General features: G+C 44.8%; 1 protein-coding gene across 3 annotated transcripts; it reads left to right on the forward strand.

Moving 5' to 3' along the window:
• The first annotated feature begins 1,698 nt into the window (after window positions 1-1,698).
• Window positions 1,699-23,485, forward strand: sh3tc2 (SH3 domain and tetratricopeptide repeats 2). 3 transcript variants are annotated; one of them, XM_030397149.1, is made up of 23 exons: window positions 1,699-1,974; window positions 6,262-6,387; window positions 7,783-7,881; window positions 9,853-9,984; window positions 10,684-10,811; window positions 10,950-11,055; window positions 11,873-12,016; window positions 13,013-13,214; window positions 13,364-13,437; window positions 14,518-14,713; window positions 14,935-15,071; window positions 15,292-15,342; window positions 15,434-15,738; window positions 17,244-17,438; window positions 17,593-18,453; window positions 18,551-18,771; window positions 18,878-19,044; window positions 19,647-19,824; window positions 19,945-20,095; window positions 20,283-20,405; window positions 20,529-20,679; window positions 20,824-21,020; window positions 22,401-23,485. In XM_030397149.1, the coding sequence occupies exons 2-23, from the start codon at window positions 6,363-6,365 to the stop codon at window positions 23,211-23,213; spliced, it is 4,656 nt and encodes a 1,551-aa protein (XP_030253009.1). In that variant the 5' UTR covers window positions 1,699-1,974; window positions 6,262-6,362; the 3' UTR covers window positions 23,214-23,485. The 3 variants fall into 3 exon arrangements, with proteins under 3 accessions (XP_030253009.1, XP_030253008.1, XP_030253007.1); XM_030397148.1 differs by lacking the exon at window positions 6,262-6,387; XM_030397147.1 differs by lacking the exons at window positions 1,699-1,974; window positions 6,262-6,387 and adding an exon at window positions 5,207-6,261.
• The last annotated feature ends 763 nt before the right edge of the window (window positions 23,486-24,248 follow it).

Genomic DNA, 24,248 nt, shown 5'->3' on the forward strand with positions numbered 1-24,248 from the left:
CCGTAGGACTCATTATGGACAGTTTAAAAACAGATATTCAAAACAGATACAGCAGACTTGAGTTATCACCTTCCACACAGTATTGTTTCTTTTCCAAACCTGGCTCCTAAGATTACCCACAATGCAACGCAGCCACCAAATTACATCACTGCAGTCAATTAATCAGATTACACACGGCTTCCCCTGGACGCTTTATACTACTTTTTCCACATATGCAGTAGTGCTCCCAAAGACCTGTAAACACACCGTGATGTGTAAAATATATCACCCTTCATCAGGGTGTGTGTAGGTGCCACACCATGCAGGTGGGTGCCTTGTGGGCCTGACGTGTGCCGGCTGCTGATTGTGCTCCTGTGTCAATCCTGCGTTGTGTTTTTTTGTCCTCTAAACCGATGGGGCAGAAAAACAGGAAGCTGGCCTTCCTGTGCGCTGAAGGCAGCGGGGCAGCCGGCCATCAGGTCAAAGCACTGTTGTCACTGTCTGCAAAGGCGCCAGTGACCTCTGATCGACAGTACAGCCAAACATCCCCTCATATGTGTTGGTACTGTTTACGAAACAGTTTCCTATAAATTCAGCTTTTTATGAGCTGCTGAGCACATGACAGACACAATATGTTGACCTAAACTATCGCCACAGATTTTAGCCCAATTTTCCACTCGGTGTTTGTCTGCTGGACTTGATGTGTCTTTTGTTTGTCAGTCACACTCAGGCCATGTGCCTGCTATCAGTCGCACCGATCAGCAATATGCTGCATTCTTCACTAACCCTCACAATCCTTGCCCTTTGTCCAACCACACGGCCAGGGGAAAGTACACACACACACACACACCATCCACCCTGTAACGCTACGCTGCTATCTCCACCCATTCCTGCCTACCTCTGTTCAGTTTAGACCCACATTCCCCTCTGTTTTCTCTGCCTCGCACACACACACTTTTTTCGCAGAAACAGAGCAGAATAAATGGCCTGTGTCCTGCAGCCCTCGCACAGCCAATTGCATGATCACATGTGCGGGGCAGGGCTGATATTCTACGTTCAGGGTGACTTTGTCATGGTGCACTGGGGGCCAGGGATACACAATCAGTTCCAGAGTTTATATTTAACTAAGCAGGCAAAAAGAAAAAAGAAAAACACACCTTCCAAAGAAACCAAAGCAACACCGGCAACAAGGGGGATCGTTTATGTGCCCACTTCACACAGATAGAGATGGATGTGACCCAGAAAGAGGGAAAGTGTGACTAATCAGGAAAGGTGAGGGCGCACACAGGTGAGGGCGTTACAGTGCACTCAGAGGAATGCTGTGCGAACTGTTGGGCAGGACTGTGACGGCTCTGCACCTGTGGAATGAACATGAGTGATGTATCAGGTATGGACACGACAATACAAGCCAGCTGATTGTTTGCGCTCCAAATCTTCTAGTTACCTCGTAGGTATGTCAAACAGAACTGGTGCGACTGGTGTTAAAGAATGGGGAAATAGGCCACAATTAGTTTTGACAGAGTGAGTGTGTGTGTGTGTGTGTGTGTGTGTGTGTGTGTGTGTGAGGAAGAGAGAGAGAGAGAGAGAGAGAGAGAGAGAGAGAGGAGTGTGGAGGAGGAGGAGTTAACAGCAAAAAAAAAAACTTCCTCAGTCAGTCAGTGACATGCCGTCTGGGATAGCCTCTCTCTCTCTCTCTCTCTCTCTCTCACACACACACACTCTCACACACACACACACACACACACACACACACACACACGCTCTCACTGACTTTGCACATTCATACTTTCTTTTCTCATTTTCCTCTCCTCTTCGCTTCTTGCGGGCTGACGGCTGAGAATGTCGGCAGCTGTCATGAGATGCAGCTCAGCAGCTAAACGCTGAAACCACACGCACACACACACGCACACACACATAGGTACATAGATACACACACACACTCTGCCACGCACATGAGGAATGAATTGAGAGGGGAGAGCTGGCAGCAGCACAGAGGTAAGAGCTGTTTTCTTTTTCTGCTCTCGATTGCCGCTTACTGCTCTGTTCCTGTGGATTTCTGGTGTTTACGCTGCTGTACTTTGTACTCAGGCACAGCACCGTAAAAAGTTGCTGTCACTCCACAGTGTGTAGGAAGAAGAGTGAGGCTTTAAATGGGCTCTAACAGTCAGTGCAGTGATTGCAGTTCCTTATTTTGTTCACTATTAACTGGGGAATGCCTCTGAATGCCTCCAAAGTAGCAGGAAAAATTAACTTTTACATGGCAATCTTTAGTCTGCTTCTGCTAAAAGGAAGAAGAATTAAGACTTGATCTAAGTGTTTCAGTGCCACAGTGTGGGAGTCTCCCTGCAGGGAACTCTGCCGCAGACACACAGGCATGTGAGTGAGCTAACAGGGGGTTAGTCTAAACTTAGAGACCATAGCCCCTGTCTCACGTTACTGTCCACTAACTCCTGTACAGCATTTTCCAAAAATCTACAAACCCAGACAGCACAAACACACACACACACACACACACACACACATACACAGTCATAAACAACCCCATCCTGTCATGCCCTCGAACACTGCTGACACCATATGTTTCTTATTAGGTTGAATGCTATTGTCATGGACTGCCGAGTGTCACAATCGCAGTCCGTGCTTCGGCTGAGGGTTCAGGCCGCGTGGAGGTCGTTTATGGTACGCGGCCGCTGGACTCTGTCATTACAGACGATGCGTGCTGTGTTTGTGGCTCGGCCCGTCTTCAATCAGACGTGTTGTTTGTGTGACACCCGAGTAACGCTGTCCACAGTGTGGCCTTCATTCAGAGGAAGAAGGGGTGTGAGGTTCGCAGGTGCTCTGATCCACTGCAACACAGCCAGGCCACATTACATTACACTGATTTTATTGACAGTCTGCGTGTGTGTTTTTAAAAGTGGACGTCAATGGAGACAGCCCCTGGCCCTTGTGCTGCTTTCAGTGCCAACAAAGGGCCGAGCATGTGACCGCACATATCAGCCTTGAACAGCCTGTGTTTATTAGATTAGGCAGAATCTGTCGCACTATGGGGAAAAACAAGCAGGGGAGGCTAAAGAGCGTCAGGATATGTCCCGACACGCATACATTCAGCCTGTTTACAGCTCTCCGCTTCATAAGGTGCACACGCCTCAGATTCAATCATGACCGCTTGGCCCGCCACATAAACAAGATGCAGAGGCCCGTCTCAGACACAGATGACAGGCCCTTTGTCTCCAGCATGTTCAGGCAGGGGAGCAACTGGGACTGGGGGGGGGGGGCGACTTTGATTGTTTGTTTTCTGTGATGAGTGGTCACATGCAGAGGAGGCTAACAAAAGTCACATAGTGCATCATACTTGGAGCATCTCTCTGTCTGTGATGCAGCACTTAATTGTTTTCTTTATCGGTTCAGCTGACCTTGCCGTCCTGCTGTGTGTAATTAGATATGTGTGATATGAGATATATTCATATACCGGCCATCAATGATATGGAGGTAGCAAGTAGAAGTTTAAAAGTTCTCATCGTGCAGAGACTCAGAAGTTCCAAGAGGTTTTCCCACATAAGCATTACACATTCTCCCAAATCTCGTGTAATAAAGTTTGAGGATGGCAGCAGGAGTTTTAAAGGTTTGGGGATTTATTTGGCTGCAATAGTCGAATAAAAGAAACTTTGGAGTTGCATTGTGGGCAATGTAGGAATCCTAGGTTTTGGAGGCTTCAGTTTAGGACAGCTCTGCCTCCGTGACTTCAGTTTTGACTATTCTATTATTAGTATTTATTATTTATTCTACTCTAGGACTATTCACAACTTTACCAAACTGCAATACTGAGTAGGCCTTTAAAGGTTTTGCAGATCAGTTACATCTAGATGAGCACAAAGCTCCCGGGCAGAACGCTATAGAAATCACTGAGTCTGATATGATAGTAGAGAAAAGACAGTAGTAGAAAAATAAGGTGTCCTCTTCTTTAAAGTTGACTTATCTACAATGTTGTGTATCTTAAGAGGCTTGTTCATCCAAATTCAATTTCCTTCTACGTATAAAGGAGTACAAATTAAAAGTCAGTGTGCAAAGAAGTGTGATTCAGTGACATTACAGGCTCTTTTAATTGTATTTTAAATCATTTCAAAACTCTTTCCTCATGAAATGCACATTGTTACAGTCAGTGTAACAGGAAGTTTAATAAGTTACTCTTTACTTATTACTCTATTAAAAAGTAATAATAATATTTACTCATACTAATTATTTATGTTACATATTATATGACTATATAACTTTAAAACAGCTAACATCTCTTCCTCTATATACCCAGCCATGCGCTTCTTTAGATCTTGTTCACTCGACATCTCCTCAACCGTGTCCCTTCTCTGAAATCCAGTTTTGAGAGTGTTTTGCTGCTCGCTCGAATCTTGCAACTAACTAACAATGTTCTATGACTGAGACAAACTTAAAATAATGACAGTTCTTCCGGCTGTTGAAAGTGTACCTCTCCCCCTTATCCTGAAATATTTCATATCTTATGATTGAATACATCTTAAATAGACCGATTATTTGGGTTTTAATTCATCATTCTGAAGTTAATGTTGATTGCACAGTTTAATGCAGATACAATCGCGACACCATCAGCTTTAAACTGGTTACCTTTAGCTTTCACAATGCTGTTTTGTTGACCATTGGGCATGAAATCACCCGCTAAAATGAAGCTGACTTGTGATTCCATCTGCTTCCATGTTTCCATTAAGCACTTAACGACTCAAAATCAAACTTTTATCTGGTATTGTTTGTTGTTTTTACTCCGAGGAAAAATGGAAAGCTATCCAGTCGTCTTTTCAACAGCAGCGCCGACAATAATACCACGCGGAGGGGTTGTCTGTTTCCAACTTTGATCTTTGTCTTTACCCTATTATGCAGTAACACACTTGTAGCTACTCGTGAGGGAGTTCACGATACTCTCAGCACAACACGTCAAGAACGTTTTAATTGATGAAGTCATCATCTTGTGTTGATTCTACAGGTTTTTTTTTAGATACTTGAGCATTAGCCGGTAATCTATAATTATGGCACAGCCAGATCAGAAACGCCACACCCAACAAATCCGGCACCACTGAGGCACTTTGTCACCGCCTGAATGAACACATTGTGCCGGGGCATTACCGACCAATTATGCCAAATCTCCGACAAACTATAGGGCCCTGTCCACACCGTGTCTGAACTCAGAAGAAGAAGTAGGCAGGGAGCCACCTCTGCTTTACTTCTCTCTGGAGGTAAAGGGTCACATGAGGTCAACGATTCTGACCTTCCCATGACAGCGCAGTTTGTAGTAAACACATCCCTCTACAATGCCAACAACGTGATGAAGCCTTGCACTGTCAAAAAACGTTCATGGACTCTCTCGCCATCCAATCTCCGACTTCGATCTCCTTTTCTCTTCCTCGTGGTGACCTGACAGCGTAGGGTGGTGTTGTCGTATCATCTGTCCGCTACCCCTCCGATGGCAGAGGGCAGAGCTGTGTTGAACTGCGCGATGTGTGGACAGAGGAGTGATCCGTGATCTATGCCACCGGGCCGCTCTCGACCCCCCTCGCTCTGACCTTGCAGCCCGTCCCTGTGTGGCATTGCCTTACAGCGCCTCAGCAGTACTCTCCCCCAGCGCCACACACAAAAAGACACACACATTGTCTCTGTGACACACATTCTGTGCATATTTTCACCGACCTGGACTCTCACACACACACAGACACACACACACGCATACCGTAGGGAAGGCACGGGGAAACTCTCACCCCCCCACACACTCCATACCAATAGCAGAGAGTGCTTTGTGCATTCACTGACTGACTGGGCAGCTAGTGAAGAGAGGGAGAGAGAAAGAGAGAGAGGCTGGTGGGAGGAGGGAGATGGAGACAGCAAGAGACAGAGGGATTACAAAGAGAAGCCAGACAGATACAGAAGAAGAAGAAGAAGAAGAAGAAGAAGAAGAAGAAGAGGAAATAAGGCTTGCAAGAGGGACAGGAGGGGACACGTCCGGTGAACACTGACTGCTGGAAAGACACAGTGAACGGGGCAGGAAAGGGAAAATACAGGAATAGGAAGGGAAGCGGGGCTTGTCCAACAGAGAGGAAGAGAGTGAGTTGTTGTTAAAAGAGGCTGAGGGGGAAACTGATGGGATGGCATTGATCTGTGGGAGCTGCCGGCTCTTGGGCCAGATGGCGTCTTGTTGCTGCAGACCGCTGCTCAACTCCTCCTGCTGTGGACCGTTCATCAAAGTGTGCCTCTCCTCCTTCACAGGTCTGTCCCAGCCCCGCACTACTCTGCTACGCTTCCACTGCGCCGTCATGAGACGGGCCGCTACACTCAGATAGACAGGAGCTTATAGGCGTAGACACAACATGGGTAACACGCTTAGCCAAGAAGGTAACCAGGGGCATGGTGTGCTTCTGTAGCAGCATGACTGTGCTTGTCTCGAGCAGTCCTGTTGGTGCTAACTGTGCTCTGTGCTGTAGGGCGGAGAAGAATAGGCTTCTGTCCTCTTTGGCCCTAATGTCATGTTGCATTGTGTTGCCAAGTCGTCCGCCCTGTTGTGTTGTCGTGAATGCATCAAGATAATACTGCTCTGTTGTGTTTTGTTTTTTGTTTTTATTTTCTTGCACTGACAAAGCATGGAAGAAAAAGTGACAATTCCGTGACAATTATTACTTTTTGTTTGTTTGTTTACTACACGGCCTTCCTTTTTCAGTTTATATGGTGTATGTCTGTGAATATGTGACGGCGCTGACATAGAAAGTGGAGGAATCAGGGGCAGGACAGCTGTGTGAGCCTGGAGGTTTTAACGTGATGTCAGAGCAGCTGAGTGTCCCTGCCTGTGTGTGATCACTGTATCCACCCCGACCCCGATAACTCCCCACACTAACCGATGGCTTGAACTTGACATTTGAACTGCTTCACCCGTCTCCCCCCTAGTGATGTCACCTTCCCCGCTCCCCGACCTAGAAGCGTATTGTCAACGTTTTGTCAAATTTTTGCTTTTCGTGCCGGGATGAGAAGATTGAAACCAACTGGACGCAGACTAAAAGCTAAAACCACATCTAAAGCTCAATAATCGACATGTTATATCTTTGGCTCTTAATCCACATAAACCCATAATTACAATCGCCTTTAAACTTAGGTTTATTGGCTGAACTTTTTCTTAGTCAGCAGCAGAGGATTCATGGATTATCTGCTGAGATCTGCCAAGAAATAGTCTTGTAAACCCATATAATCCTGTAAAATGGCGAAAATGCTGTTACACTTCAGTTTTCATCGTAAAACACAATCATCTGTGAGCTGCAGCCGTGCTGGTAGTCTTGTGTTTTACTTCTGGGACAGAGCCAGGCTGCCCACAGGTGGACTAACGGGGGGCACAGTCGGGGAAATTGTTTTCTCCTGGTGCCCATGTTCAAAAAATTTTAAAAAATAAAATAAAATTTGCTCCTGCCCCTCACACACCCTGAGTCCACCACTGAGACTAGCCATTTCCCTCTGATCTAAGCCTCAGTGCTACGCTAAGCTAACTGGCTGCTGGCTAAGGCTACATATTCACCAGACAGTTTGTAGCGAGGTATCAATCTACTCATCCATGTCTTGGCATGAACGCAAAATTTGCGTGTTGCTCAAAATGACAAACGATTCCTGTCCTGCAGTTTGAACTGTAAACAAACCTTTTGAAGAAGTTGATGATTACTGTAACGGATTGAAGTGGAGTATAAAGGGGAGTGAATATATGTTGTTTACGTTCAGGTCCACAAACTGATTTCGTTTCCTTATTTACAGACATCTCTCCTGCTGAGCTGGATGCTCTCTGGAGGGAACCGCCGTATACTCTTGGCGGAGCAAACGAACACTTCTCCGGACATGACATCATGACTCAAGGTACCCATATCTCTCTGAAGTCGTGTTATTTTTAAAAGTCCTCTGTAAAAGTTTGACCTGTGCTGCTGTCCATGTGGAGGAAGTGTTTGGGACATCCTCTCTGCACAATGGAACGAACCAGAGGGGAAGCCCGTCACCACAACTGCAGTAGCAAGCTATTTTGCATCCATCTGGCTGATATTTATAGGTTTATTAGGATCCTGTTTATGTGCTGACATAAAGTTAAGAGTTCGAACTACTCTAAGCCAGTGATTCCCAACCAGGGGCTATTTTTTCAGTTGCCAGGGGATCTGTGGAAAGATTGTGGGGTACTGACTCAGCTGTAACATCTAAAAAAAAAAATACATGTTGTGACTGAGAGTGTGAGAAATCTAGCTAGCAAGCATGTAGGGAAGTCCAAAAGGTTAGCTGAAATTTAATGGATCATTGGTTGGAAAAGAGAACTACAAGTATGGATAACTGGCAGTGGACAATTTGTTGAACCAGCTTTAAAGTAGCAGATAAACAGGTAAACTTGTTAGCTAAAAGGTTTAGACAACTGGCCAAAAGCTAATGGATAAATGGATAAAAAAGATATTTTTTTGCTAGGTTGGCTCATCAGATGTAGACTGTTGGTGTTGAGCCTTCCATTGGCCGACTCTTTCTGCTATCTGCGCGTTAGCATTTTAAAATGTCTCTAGTGGAACAAAAACAACAAGCTAGCGTCCCACACGCTGAAAAAAAGGACAAGTTACCTGAACCCTGACCCGGGCGCTTACTACACAAATGTAAACAAGCTAGCAGCTTTTTTTCTTGCAGGGATTTAGCCACTTTCAAGCCCCAAGTGCAAAAGTTCAACACTATATTAGCTGCGTACTGTGCTTAGCACAGACCAAGACCATTATGGTCTAAAGAGATGCAGACAAACCAGACAGTTTTTTTCCCTGCTATACCAGAGTGATACCAGCGAGACGTTTCTCAGCTGTAGTCTGGAAGCAAACTTAGCCAAATTCACCTATAATTGACAGTCTAGTCTTAGAATCAAATTATATCTCTGACGTCTACCACTGAGCCATTTCCTGCCTCTCAGGTGGGTGTGAACTGTCCCCAGAGTCCAAACTAAGCACGCTAAAGCAGCCTTTAGTTACCGTTCACCACAAAACTGGTACAACTCTCGAGGGATATCAGACTTGTGAAAACACTGTCCACCTTTAAATCCAGGTTAAATACTCACCATGAACCGTCTCGCCTTCCAGTCATGTATTTAAGTCTCTCTTCTAACTGTTTGATTTCCTTTTAAACTGCTTTTCAGGCTCTTCCTTTACACTGGCATAATATTATTCTTTTGTTCTTTTCTTTTTAAAATGTTTTAAATGAATTATGGAAAACATGTTTGATTGCCTTTGCGTATGAAATTGGCTGTAGGCCTACTGATTAAAAAAAACTTGCCTCACTTTGCCTGTAAAATAAGTATTGTAGAATTTAATAGGGTCCAATCCATTTTGAAATTAAATTAAATTCACTCATTTGGAATTAATGTCACGTACGGATACTGATAAAGGGATATTTGAGTTCATATGAAAATGCTGTTTGGGAACCACTGCTCGCATTCACATGTTCAACCTTGAACCACAGGACTTTATACTGGCCACAGATGTGTTTTCTTTAAGGGCATATCTGTGATTGTCATCTTGTGTCAGCTGGTAACACTCCCAGTTAACATCGCCACCACAGTCAGAGACTTGCATCGTAATTGCTGCTTATCAGAAGAGTCCTTTTGATGACCCTTCTTGATAAAGCTGTCTCCACACACGCACCTGTCTTTATCACACAGTTGCTGTTTAGGAAACACGGGCGTAACCAACACTGGATTAAGTTTTTCTACCGTAAAAAGTCACGTATGCTCCCCTTTCGCCATCTAATCAGAGGAGAGGAGAACCTGAACTCGATCCAGCGAGCTCTTTTATTTCCAGACTTTGTTCCTTCTTCCAGGCGCAGGTGAGGAGGAGGGCGGTCCGGTGGTGGAGTCGGGTGAAGGAGGGGTGGAGCTTGACAGCTACTGGAAGAAGAAGGAGGCCTTCCTCAGAGGAAGTGCCGTGTCGCTGGGAGACAAGTTCTCCTCAGGTACATTAAAGATGCATCACCATAAACCAGAGTGGGTTTCTCCTGAAAAGGCTTTCACATTAGCCATTCCAAACTTGTTATCTTTTACATGCAGCAGCATTTCCCATGCATTATATTTACGCATACTGATGAGGCACATTTCCCTGTCTACTAATGTTTTACTCAGTCAGCAGTTTAGCTTCATCCATCACGTTCCCCCAGGTTTCTCCCTCACAAATGGATTCAAATGCCCACACTGAGAGTCCAATAAGAGGCCCTAATAGCTTTGTTATTCCTCCGGGGACAAACATTGTGCTCTCGCTGAAATATGAGCTCCCGTAGAAAAATCTTTAATGAACTCTTGAAAGTTTTGTCTGTCTTGCTTGTAGAGACCAGACATTTCATTTCTGCTTCTGTTACAACGTGTGTTCCCTTTCTGCTCACCGACGACAGCCAGAAATATACAACGACTAATTAGTGCAAGTGTGATGAATTAGCGAAAGGATTATGAATACATCATTCGTTGTGTTCCTTTAATAGTTACTTCTGGCGGACAATGGGTGATAAATCCTCCCTCTTGCTCTATAAACTAATTTTCCTTCTAAGCTCATTTGCATTGGATTTGTTTGGGTTCCATATTGTTCCACCAGAAGAGACAATCGAATCTGAGAGTGAAAAATCAAGGCATTCTTGTTGTTTTTGTTTGTTTTATCTGCCTAGAAATTGTGCTGTTGTTCACGGGGCGGAGGCGCTCCACTGTGGATCCTGACAGGGCCCTGCAGGAGGCGCTGCGCACCCGGCTCAGAGTGGTGGAGAGCAACAGCCAGGATGTCATCCAGCTCTTTAAAGTGAGTCAGGCCTGACAGTGCAGATATTACACAGGCGTCAGTGCACTGATCAACCCCTCTGATAATATAACGAAGATGCACCATGATGTATCATCATGTATATGTTGGGCACTGAAACATGAGACTTTGTTTCTGTAGGACTTGTCTGCACGTCTGGTGTCTGTCCACGCTGAGAAGGACAGCTTCGTGCTCACATTCAAGACTGTGGAGGAAATCTGGAAGTTTTCAACTTATCTAGCATTAGGTAACAAACTATGAACGTATTATATCTAAACGGCCCTGAAAACAACAAGAGAGTTTTCTGAATTTCTTCTGACTGGTCTAAAGTGAGTTGGAAAAAGGGGGTGAACGTTTAGCACCAATCCAGATTTAGCAATAAGTAAGTCTTAAAGGAGACCTATTATGCTTCTTGTGCATGTAAAAGACCATGAAGGTTAAAACCCGCATCAACAGAAGCTCCTCTCTCCCACAGAAAACACTGCTCCTGAAACGCCTCGTCAGTAGCCTCGCCTTCATTTCTGTGACTTTGTAACATCACGCTAACTTACCATGTCACACATTTACATCATTTATGCCTAGTGGCTAGTTTGGCACAGAAGACTTGATTTAGCACAACTGCCCTGAGGTTGTTGGCAGTGCTGGCTCAGGCGTGTGCAAGCTGACCAATGACAGCAGGCCTAACCAGGCCTTAAAGAGACAGTAGCTAAAGCAGAGCGTCTCAGACAGAGGGGGGAATAAAGGGCTGCAGCACTGGACAGAATGAGAAAACTGATGTGTTTCTTGAGCATTAAAAAGCATATAAACCTATTCTAGCAGTAACCCAAAATGAAATTATGAACTTGACAATGAGCACAATGTCTTATTTAAACTCAATGACATTACTAACATAAGACTTTAAAGATTGTTGCTTATTTAGAACATTTAATGTGCAGAAACCTATATTTTTGAGGTGCTTTAACATCACAAACACACAAATGGCTCTTTGCTTTGCCTTCTTGTTGAGGATGCAGTGATATTAATACAGCAGGATTTATACATGAGCTGCATGTGCTCTGTCTCAGGTTACGTGGCTCGCTGCTTGGAGAACTTCCTGTGTGATCAGTCCTTCTGGCTGGACCCAGAGCTGCTCAGCGACCTGCAGATCAATGTGACCGTGGACGAGGAACATCTGGCCACCCTCTACCTGGGACTCGTGCTACAGGAGGGTCAGTTGACCTCTTATCTACTGTTATTACCCAACTTCTCCCCACCCCCCCACACGGATCAATAAAGTGTTTCTGATTCTGAGTTTATGGAAGCTTGGAAGTTGAAGTTAAACTTTTATAAACAGTTTGATGATTAACAGTGTGGTTGAGAAAGTGAAAAAAGTTCTTATAAAATGTACTTTACTATACCACCATACGGACTACTAAATTCTTACTTTGTTAGTTAAATGTGAGGCATTCTTCCCTGTGAAAGAATATTTCAAGAATTTATTGTCCGTAGGGTTTTGAATCATGTCACTGCAATTATAAAGTAACGGACAGCAGCTGCCATTTGATGCCACTTTAATCCATTTCCACTGACCCCAATTAACACTGTGAAAGCTTAAGTAATACACTTCCGCACATGACTTTGGTCAAATATTTAATATAACAATGGATGCTTCACTACCATTAGAAGACTGTATGTGTGTCACTGTGCACGGACAATGTCTGAAGCACAATGGACGTCTGACTTTAAGGCAGAGGGATGATCGAATTTCCATTTATGTGTTGTTCGAGTGAATCAAGTTAAAAATGGACATTGTAGGAATTTACTTGAATTCTTTCACGCAGTTATTGCAGATGGAGCCAGAGTTTTGCAAAAAAGCAAACGTATTACGCTACCTCCTTCCAGAATGTGTATTGATTTCCTCTGGCTGGTACACACAGACCCTCTCCTGAGGCGAAAAGCTTAACGGAAACATATAATAGGACTGCAGTGCTGGCAAATGAGAATTACATTAACTTAATAGGGCTGGATATAAAACATCCATCATTTGCCGTGACTGAATGAGGGCGCACTTGCTGGAGCACTTTTGCTGATCTTTAACTTAAGTGTGGCGACTTTTATCAACAAAAGTGCTGACTGGAAACACTTTGCGTGTCAGGATTCACACATGCTTCTTTCCACACGTCCTTTTTTCTTTTCTGTTTGCTGATGAGCCGATCTCTCTGCAGGGTCCTTCTTCGCTAAGGCGCTGTTCACAAGGAGTGAGGAGGACGAGGATGACGAAGAACAGCTGTCCTTCAAGAAGAATGACCTGCTGATGGTGAGGGACACAGGGCAGGACGACACGTGGGAGGGCGCCATGCTGTCCACGGGAAACCACGGCCAGGTGCCGGTCAACGCCATGCAACCGCTGCCTTACCCCTTCTATCAGTGAGCCACTGTATTCTCCTCAAATGTTACAGAATGCTTGGTTTACGCTGCGAGCAAAAGTGTGATTAACACACTCTCTTGTCAAAACATGCGTGGTGGTGGACATTCGTGCACGTGAGCTGGTTAAACTTTACTTCCTGTTTGGTCAGGTGGTTCCTGAGGAAGTACCCGGGCAACACTGGATGCTCGCCAACAGAAAAGGAAGCATTCGAACACTCGATCGGTAAAGCCATTCTGCTAATTACACAAATCCACACATACAACATCCTGTAGTGTCGTACACTCACATGTAGTCCAGTGAAGTCAGGCACACATACTTTCCACTGGTCTGAATGTGGGAAGCTGAGATGAGCTGGCTGAAAACTCCTCCCGTCAGAATCAGAATATTTTATAATCTCCTCAAAATGTGTGCCTATATACGTATAATGTGGGTATTGTTATAATATTATTCATTATTATACATAGAAGAAGAAAGTTGCTCCTAAAGATGATCCTACAGAGATTTTTTTTACCTAAATCTGCTGCTCTCTCAGGCTTTACAGAGATTTATGGAGAGCTTCAGGTTGTTCAGATGTGCGGCCCACAGCTTTTCTATTGGTTCACTCTCAGCGCTAATAGTGTCATTTTCAGACACAGCAGGCAGCTGAATTCAATCCAAAAAACCCACTTTATACTACCTGCTCAGCACCAAACAGCCGACAGTCACAGTTAGCGAGTTTGGAGACGAAATCATAGCGGAAATGAGAGTCAATATTAGAAAAAAGTGGACACAAACACAACTTCAGGCGAATGCTAATGTCGCTCAATGGCGGATGTGTAAAAACATAAACGGAGTGGATGGCTGTAGTGATAGTTTCTTATGGATTCTTTACCACTTCTGCTGAACGAACTCAGGAAGGCTTTTATATCTGGATTTCTGTTGTACGAGATCAAGAAGAGGCTCCTCACAAAAGTCAGGAAATACATTGTGACCAGTCTGAACGTCCCATGTAATGCTGCAACATGTTTATGTGAAGTCAGTCAAAAATATCTTACTGACCCACTATGAATTCTGGGAGACAGGCGTTTTTCAACATCAAATTAAAATTCAGAGTTTGGCTGTTGACTGTTGGGCCTAGGGTGGAGGTATGCTCTCCTCTGGTTGCCGTTCTAGTCATATCCTGTGATTCCCTGGCAAGATATTTAAAAAATATATATATATTCAATTTGAAGATATTATTCCATCATCATATTCATAATCTTGCACATTGATCTCAATACTCTCATGTCTTCTGCCTGTCCTTCTCCTCATCAAACCCCTCAGTTACAGGTTCCTGTGTAGCAGTGGCTGACTACAGTCCAGTGGGCTCAGATGAGCTTCAGCTGAGTCAAGGCGACGTTGTGGAGATCCAGGGTCTGCTGGTCCGAGGCCTGGGCGTGTTCATAGGAAAACACACTTCCACAGGGTGCACTGGTTTTGTACACAAGGCCCACATCAAACCTCTGGAAGCTGAACCTCTGTAAGAAGTTACTCTTTCTTTCTGTTGTATGATGCCTGTCTTTGATGATGTTGTTTATCTTGATCAGATCGACGTTGGTTAACTCTTGTTTATACCGCTGTGCTACTTGTATGAAATCCTGTTTAGTGTATCTGCACAGTCTGCACTGTCTGTCTGGACAGGTTGGATGGGGCCGAGGAGTCAGCAGACGGGATAATGCTGCCTTTGTTTCCCACGCACAGAGACGGACAATTGGTCTTTCTGACTGAGGAGGAGAGGGCCAGCCTGGCTCAGGTTAACCCGGGCAGCTCTGAGCCAAGTGACAGTAGCCTGCTGGAGAGACTCTTCTCATCTGACATCAGCTCCGTGTACAGGCTAGGTAAGGGAACGACCGGGCAGAACAAGAGACGGCGTAATTTATGCCGGTCAGGGTGGGCTGTGTTGCCACTTAGCCATAATATAAATATAGGTCATGTTTTGATGTGTTTGTTTCCTAAATAGTGGTACTGTTAGTGATTCAATCTGGGGAAATTAGTTTTCCATCTTTCTCCCCAGCTGGAAAATTGATGGTTAAATTGATTTACCTTGTGTGTTTCCAGATAGACTGGACGAGAGTGACTTCATGTACATCAGGAGTCGGCCAAAACACGGTAATGATTTATAACTTGAGGAAAACAGCTGTTTAAAAACTTCTTTAAAAAGTCAAACGTGTTCATCGACTGTGTTCTGCATTCTTCCAAGATCACAACGTCCTCGCGAGCACCCGTCAAAGCGCCATGTCAGAGAGAAGCGGAGGGACGCCTCCGTACCACTCTTCTCCTCGCTCCTCTCTCTCCCACTCCCATCCTCGCCTGTCCCTCTACCAGTCCCACAATCCTCTGCCTCAGGAGGGAGAGCGCCTGTCCTTCACCCTGGACGACACATTCAGAGAGCTGGACGAGTTCCAGGAAGACCCTCCCCTCTTCTTGGAGGAGAACAGCTGGGAGGGGGAGGACCCGGAGCACAGTGACCCCACACTGACCCTGCTCAACCACCAACACTTCCAGGTCAGCAGAGGCACACTTCAGTCTTTGATTTATTTACTACGGGGACAAACACAGAAGCAGAGCAACAGATTGTCGGCTGTTATGTTACGTGGTTTCTATCTTGCTTTTTATTCTACGCATATGGCGTGCTATTTCATTTTTATATTCTTTTGAGGTCGTTAAAATAATCTGAACTCTGGAAAAGATGCAAAAACAGAAAAATTAACAGTTTCCACTGCATTATATCGTAGTATATAAATTGTCAATCTACTTATGTTCACATTTACACCAGATCCCCCAGAACCACCTTCATTCTTGTCTGACATACCTGTTGGCTTGTAGCTATTTAGTCTTTTTCTTTGAATGTTTCTGTTTGTTTCTTGAGAAATGAAAAAAGTGTCACACACTCTGGCTCCATCTGCAGTTCTCTTATATTAGATAATGTAACTACTAACTGTGGCTTCAGTAAGCTAGTTTGCTCAGTTAGAGCTCAGAGGTCTCCGTAACACAATATATAGTCTGCGAAACAATGTCAAAACTCTAATTTCTTCACATTCTGTTGATAATCTTTGTTCATTTTTGAGCGTTTTAAACTTTAGTTCTTATATTTTGCACCTTAACAAACAAAAAACTGCTGTTTTTCCTCAAATTATTCTAATCGCCCCCAACTATCAAAAGAGAGATCTTTGACATGCTTTTACCTTATAATGACTAATCAACATAATTCTGATCACTACACACATCATAACCAACATTTCCCAGCCTTTTTGATGTTTTGGGGTTTTTCCCTCTTGTATATGTACAAATGTGGTAATTATCTATGTGTGCACAGACAATAAGTATAAATCAAAACCAAACTAATCCTGCAAGACTCACGTGATATGTAAACAAACCCAATGGCAATGCTTCAGATCCCTGACTTACTGCTTAAAGATGGATGAGGCTTCTCTCCTTTCTACAACTGTACAGAAATGATGCCAAAATATCGCAATATGAGCGCTGCACTATTGTGTTTGTGACATCATTTGAAGCCAGAGGCTGCACAGTATTGATCAGGTTGTGGAGCCGCAGTGTCAAGCCCCAGACACCCTCTCGTCTCAACTGGAGGCAGGGTTCAGCTGTCAATCATTAAGTTTCACCCCCTTTGATAGCTTCAAATAAAAAGAATAACATCTGAACACACATCAGCCTGATGTGGCTGTGTACATTTTTTATTGCAGTGTACTTTATGTTTTTAGTTTGTCCCATGTCCCATCTGCTAACAAGGAGGGGGCTGGATTTTGACCTATACTGTAGATGGCCACCAGGGGGCATCAGGATGTTGTTTTCTCTCATGGAGAGCTCATGTTGTCCACCCTTACATGCCTGAAAGATGCTTGCATATTTTCCAGCTTTCACCACTTTTCACAGGTTTGAAACTTGAACTAAAATCAGTTTTTAAACAATGTAGAAATACTAGTTATATTTAGTTCCTATATGTCTTATTAACTCTTCTTCTTGATTCTTTTGTTTGTTATTTCTTCTAGGAGGACTTCCTGCCTCTGTACGACCTGCAGTATTCCTTCCTGTGGGTGACCTTCAGTGGAAAGACTGAGGACGAGCTACCGGGGCACCTGGAGAGCGTCAGGGAGTGTGCCAAGAGGATGGGCATGCACTGGGCACATCGACGGGCTTGCTTCCTCCTGGGAAGACTCTGCGCCCGGAAGCTGAAGTTCTCTCAGGTTTGTGCGTCACGACTTGCATTGATATGTGTTTTGTGTTTATGTTGATCTGCTTTATTCGTCTTGAAAGAGGCTGTTTAATGCATATAATCACAATCCACAATATTCATTCTTAATTCTTCTCATTCTACTTCCTGTTCCCTCCTCTTCTCAGGCTCGAGTGTACTACGAGGAGGCTCTGAGTGTTCAGGTGGACAGTTTCTCTGACACGCCGCTCCTCGTCGCTCTCTTCACCAACCTCACCGCTGTCTACCTGAAGCAGCGTATGACGGACAAACTGCCCCAGACTCTGGAGAAGGCCAGCACGCTGCTCCTCTGCCTCCCCTGCCACGCCTTCACCTCCACGGATGAGGTCGAACTGCTGAATCTGCTCCTGAGGAGATCGGTGGTGATGGGGGACAAACACCTGGAGGCTCGCGTCTGCTACCTCATCTCCAGCCTCTTCCTGCATCTCAAGAAGACAGATGATGCTCTTCCATTTGTTGAGCGACTCCAGTTCCTCTCAGTGAGTCTCTCTGCCACCGACGGGCGTCCTATGTCTCCCGTGGACCTCAACTGGCTCCTGAGCTGGCTCTATCATCGTAAATACATGCCGTACTTGGCGCTTGCCTCTCTGAGCCTGGACACGAGACAAGACCACTCCCTTAACGATGCTTTCCAGAGGATCGAGTTGTTTATCAAGAACTCTGTTCGCCTCAACCCGCGCTGGAAGGAAGGAACCTCCCTGCTCCCTGCACAGATTGTGGTTTACCTTCAGCAGGCCCTGGCAATCGCTGAGCAAGGGGAGGACATGAAGACCCAGAGGGACTTGTGCCAGGGCTTGGCCTCTGTCTACCAGCAGTACAACGCTCTGGATAATGCAGTGCACTGTGCCCAGAAAGCTGTGGAGACAGGGGGCCACATCAACGAGGAGGAGGGCTTTGAGGCCTCAGTGCTGCTCGGGTGGCTGCTGGTGTTGACGGGCCAGGCTGAGAGGGCCCAGAGCGTCCTACAGCCACTGCTCACTTCCCTCCAGGTACGACAGACACTGCAGATCCCCTGGATAAATGCCCTTCAACTTGTGTAAAGTCTTAGCTGTTCCTCTATATGAATATCATGTACACCTTTCTCAGGGCACAGACAGTCCCACGCAGCGAGGAGTGATCCACAACCTCTTGGCTTTGTGTCTGAGGCGGCAGGATCGCATCCCAGAGGCATGCTGGCATCTCCATTCCGCCCTGGTAATCTCCAGGGAAAGTGGAAACCAGAGGAACCAGGCCCTGGCACTGGCCAACCTGGGCTGCCTGGCACTGGATGCGGGAGCGTCTCTGACAGCAGAGCGCTTCCTGGTCAGGTTAGATAGCCGTCTTATTGTGAAAACATTGCCCCAGGGACGTTTGAACTAAATAAATGTAGGGTTTACAAAGGGTTGTTTATTCTGGTGATAATTGTGTCGCCAGATCCCTCCGTCTCTTCCTGGAGCTGTGGGAAAGCCCCACGGACGAGGAGCATGTTCAGACCTACCTCTGGCTGGGGCGGAGCTACAAAGACAGGGGGAGGAGGCAGGACAGCAGGGCATGTTTCGAAATGGGGCTGCTTATTGCACTACATGCCAGAAACCTACACAGTGAGTACAAGTTAACACATCAAAAGCAACGTTACGTTACTGTTTTGCGTTCGTTTTTTTAAGCTAAGCTAGTTGGCTGCTGCTGGTAAACGCGGGGCTGGCATCAATCTTTTCATTTAACTCTTGGCACAAAAGTAGATGAGTGCATTTCTAAGAAAAGGTTGAAGTATACCTTGACATAACGTAAAATCACTTATCAAAAGGAACACAATCTTCCGTCGCCGTTTGTGTTTTTACTGTTTTTTATTGTGACTTAAAAAATCTAAATATTTCTGCTTGACCTCTACTGTTCCTCATACACACATACGATATGTGATATGTACAAATCCAGGCAGTCCTACAGATAGTATTTACAGATTTTATACAAATGCTTAGTGCCCCTGGTGGACAAATGATGTAATGGCAACTGTGTTTCAAAACGGTCTCAAATATATATTCTGTCATTTCTTACTTTCAAACCATAACAATATATCTGTGATAAGCTGGATATTAATAGCAGCCATGTTTGTGTACAGTCAAGTTCAGGCTCTTTTTTTTTTATAGTTTTGCATCAATATCATTATGTCAAGATAAGTGTCTCTCTTTGCTGTATTTTCTCACAGGTCAGATGGTGGTGGCCAAAGTGTTGAGTCGGCTGTACGCTGACATGCTGCTGTACGGCCAGAGCATCGTCTACAATGAGCACTGTGTGTCCGTATCCAGAGAGCTGAAGGACAAGAGGCTGGAGGGAGAGCATCTGGAAATCCTCAGCAGCCTCTACCTCTCACTCAACACTGAAAAGTCAGTTTCAGCGTCTCCCTCCCCCCCCTCGCCCTTATTCTCCATCGATATTTTCTATAAATCTCTCCTTCTTTTTGATTAAGAACCAAAACAGTCTCAGTTATGGATTGTGTGTTGCAGATCGTCTCGTAAATCTCTGGACTACACGAAGCAGAGCCTGAGGATTTCTATCGATCTGGGCAAGAGGGAGGAGGAGTCGGAGACCTGGCTGCAGGTGGGACGCATCTATTACCTCGTCCAGGAGGACGAGCTGGCTGACATGTACCTGCAGGTGAGAGCGACTGTGGTTGAAGTCTCTTTGTTGTCATTGTTCTTCCCTTTGCTGCTCCTCCACGAAACTGGTATTTATTGTGCATAATCACCCCTTATTCCTAATCAGCAGAGATCATGTCCTCCCCGAGGTGCCAGTGTTTCAGATATGTCATCAGTATTGACTGACCGTTTGTTATGACTCATAGGCAGCAGTGAAGACAGCCCTGAGGATGAATGATGCTCACTTTGCCATGAGCATCTACGAGGAAGCAGGAGACGTCTACTTCAAGGGCCACAGGAACCGGATGGCCTCTCTGCCTTTCTACAGGGTGAGAGGACATGAAATAAAATACATCTAAATGCCTTTTTCCATGATGAACTGTAGTAAGGTTGATTTTGATTCTATTACAGTATTTTTTTTTTCAATCAAATGATGAATGTCTGGTCTTCAGGACGGCAGTCTTCCATTTGCACGGAGCATCAAGGACATCCACTCGGAGTTCCGTTTGCTGAGTAAACTGACGGAGCTGCTGATGAAGCAGGGCGAGCAGGAGGAGGCGCTGCAGTACGCAACACTGGCTGTTCAGATCGCCAGCAAAACAGGTACAAGCGTCACTTGTTGTAGAGTGAGTGCTTTATGAGTGTTGGTGAATTTTTAATGAAGACGTAAAGCCAGCTCCAATGATTATAGCGTAGGCTGACTTTAAACTGCTGTGTCAGCAGATACCACTGTTGTTTTTCCCTCAGGCGTGCCTGCGAACGAGAGGACAGCCTACCACCGGCTGGCTACAGTCTACTACAGCCTGCAGCAGTATGAGATGGCAGAAAACTACTACCTCAAGTCCCTGTCGCTCTGTCCGCCTGTCATGCAGCACCCCAGGGAGGCTCGGTACTACACCAAGATCTACTGCAGACTGGGCAATCTCACTCTGCACAAACTGAAGGTACACGACACGAATGGATTTGTGTTAGCATGGCATGAGCAAACAGAATATTATACGGTGTGTTTGTTTCAGCCTACACCGCAGGTTAACACAAGATTTAAAGGCATAATGACTCCTCTTGGATGTGTACTTATGATCCGGCACCTGGTCGCTTACGTTTTTACGTCCAGCACTCACACCCTGCCTAAATGTCGAAGCCCAGGAACATCTGGAACACAACAAAAATAAGAAAATAAAGTCAAAGGGCGGGTCCTCTGTAGATGGACACTGATTGAGAGGGATCACTTTTGTATTCTTTACTTTGTTTTTAAGGGATTTTCTACTCATTCTGCCTTAAACCTGCAAGCACCTGCAAATTAGGTGACAGGTATACTGATACATCGCTAACTCGAGAAATCCACAAATGTTATTTACGGTGTCATTATGGGTTTAAGGCACCAACCGTGAGCCACTGCGTTTCTTGTTTCAGCCATAATGCAGGAACCATGACCGCCATGTCATTCCCCAGCTCTCTCTCTGTTGTCCCTTTAATGCAGACGCTCTAATATAAGGATAAAAACATGCCAAAAAAAACAAAACACAAACAAACAATAGAACCGAAAAAACTTTAAAGATTGCTGTTGGTTTCTGGTTGGTTATTTAAACAGGCTTACTATTCTACTACTCCAATTCAAGTTCAATTTTTTTAGTAACACATGACTTAAAGTAAACAAAGTCTTATGATAAATAAAGACAACGCTAAAATAAATAATTTGCTTTCAGTTTCTTAAAGCAAATTATTTTTCTTTCCCTTGTGTTTTAATTCTAGCTTTTTAGAACAGTGAAATACAAAAAAAGAAAAAGGCAACAAAAAACAAAGATAGCCTCCGTTTTGGCATTAAAAGACATTACGATCCCACCTACACATCTGTAATCTTTGCCTTTTATCAAGCAGTCCATCACACATATTATCACAGCAGTCGGGTACTTGTTACTGTTCGGGTCATGTTATGAAGTGCTTACTTCAAATCATCATAATTGTCCTGGCACTCATTACGGACCACGTTTTCCAAAGCTCTCATTATAGAAGAGCCGCAGCCATCAGTCGATATAAAACAAACTTTTATATAGAAGATTCTCCTGGTAGATTAAAATGTCATCCCTCTAAACGTGGCCAATGTAGATTTCCTCTGGCTGCAAGTAAAAGTATTGGCATATTTTGAAAACCCGCCCTATTAAAAAAGGTCTTCAGACCATGGCAGAGCAACAGAAACATTGTCTTTGCCTTCTTCTTCGTGTCCAGCAAATGACAGAGATCAGAATCCAGCCTTCAGATGTGAGGATACTGTGTTTAATTCAGAGGAGACCTGTGCTGACCTCCGTTCTGTTCACCCTCCCCAGGACGCCTTTGATGCAGTGGGCTACTTCCACTTGGCTCTGGCGGCAGCCCTGGAGGACCGAGCTAACCCTGAGGCTCTGTACGTGGTGTACATGAAGCTGGCCGAGATCCATGGCAACCACATGCCCGACGCTCAGCTGTGCCAAGTTTACAGAGATAGAGCCCAGACTCTGAAGAGAGTTCTGGCTGGAGAGGAAGGAAACGTGGACGACGGAGACATGGGGCCCGGCCACAAGACGGAAAAGGACTCCGACGTGGAACGTACAGAATGCGCGGTGAAGAGAAATGGTATTCTCACTTTCATGCCTGACAGTAACAACTCATGTCAAAGAACTTGTGTAATGAGTGGAGACACAGAGGACGCGTGCAGAGACGCTAATACTGGAGATTCGAATGTGAAAGAAGGTCACAGCACGAATCTTCCTGACGCAGACGGCCCTTTTGTGGACGCCGAGACGGAATTCATCACCAGTCGGTCGTACAGTGAGAGTATCTTTACCGAGTCTTTCGACACGGCGAAGGAGCAGATCTCAGACTCCAGCAGCTCCACGGACACTTTACAGACCCACCACAATCAAACAGGCGGGGGAGACTGTGATACCGCCCGCAGCGTGCCCGCTCACATTAATCACACGAGTGAGATCACAAGACACACAGGCGCTCCAAACACAGATTCCGAAATCCGGGATGAAGAAAACAGCCTCTCTAAGGAAACAGACGCTCCGGCTGATCAGTCCGACGCCGACCAATCAGACACTGTCAGCATGAGCACTGATAAAGCTGAACACATGGACCTGGATGACGTCTACACATAGTCTCCCAGTGGCACTTTGTACTCCACTCTCTTCGCCCGGTCACGTGTTTTTCCCGACCAGCAAACTGACTCCAACGTTCCAGCCACGTGGCACTTATTGTAGGAAAGATGATTTCAGAGATGTAGTGACTTTAAAGCATGTGCCTTTCATTTTGTATGATATATTCTGTGACTATTACAGTGCACTGTGCTCGTAATATATGTTTTTTCTAAGTGTATTTTTTTGTATCTCTGGAAGATACGACTAAAAACATAAAGAACGTTATTTTGTTCGCTGAGTGTTTATTAGTGCTTTTGTTTGTGTATATTTGTGGGTGAAATACGGTGGCCTCTGGAAAACAGTTGGACATTGGACAAACTAATCAGAATTTTAAAGAACAGGATTATTGCCACTGCACAAAAAATGTGAGTTCTGACTTTTCTCTCAGAATTCAGAGATTCAAATCTGAATAAGAATAATAATATAATCTTTTTTACAGTGACTGTTATCCTCGTCCATAGAACAGGGTATCAGGCGAAGGAAATGGGTGAAAAAACGAGATGGGATTTTCTTTTTTATTTCACTTTTACTTTATTTCCTTGAATCAAATGCAATCGTACAGTGAAGTCAATTCACAGGCGCAGCTCATGCATGAATGCCATCAGAAATGTCAGGTGAAAAACACTGAAATATGCTGTAAACGAATAGTGACAGACGTGCACGGAAACAAGAAAAACAAACACCAAAAAAATCTACTGCATGACATCTGTTTTTAAACAATGGGGTTTTCAAGAAACACATGAAATATTTTTTTTACTTACTGTCAATCAGAATGATGAAAATACCGTTTCAGTTAATCAACCTTTTTTTTTTTTTTTTTTAATTTAACCAAACCATCTGCGGCTTTCAGTCTTTTGAAAAGCAAGCCACTGATAAATATTCAATACAGCTGGTCGCTGTCATTTTAAGCACCATGTTCATCAGATTTGTTGTGCCAGTGAGTGTTTTAGTGAGCAAAGAAGAGCAACGGGCAATCCGCGAGGGGCTCACTGGTCC

This window comes from Sparus aurata, chromosome 18, assembly GCF_900880675.1.
Source record: "Sparus aurata chromosome 18, fSpaAur1.1, whole genome shotgun sequence".
Classification (NCBI taxonomy): domain Eukaryota; kingdom Metazoa; phylum Chordata; class Actinopteri; order Spariformes; family Sparidae; genus Sparus; species Sparus aurata.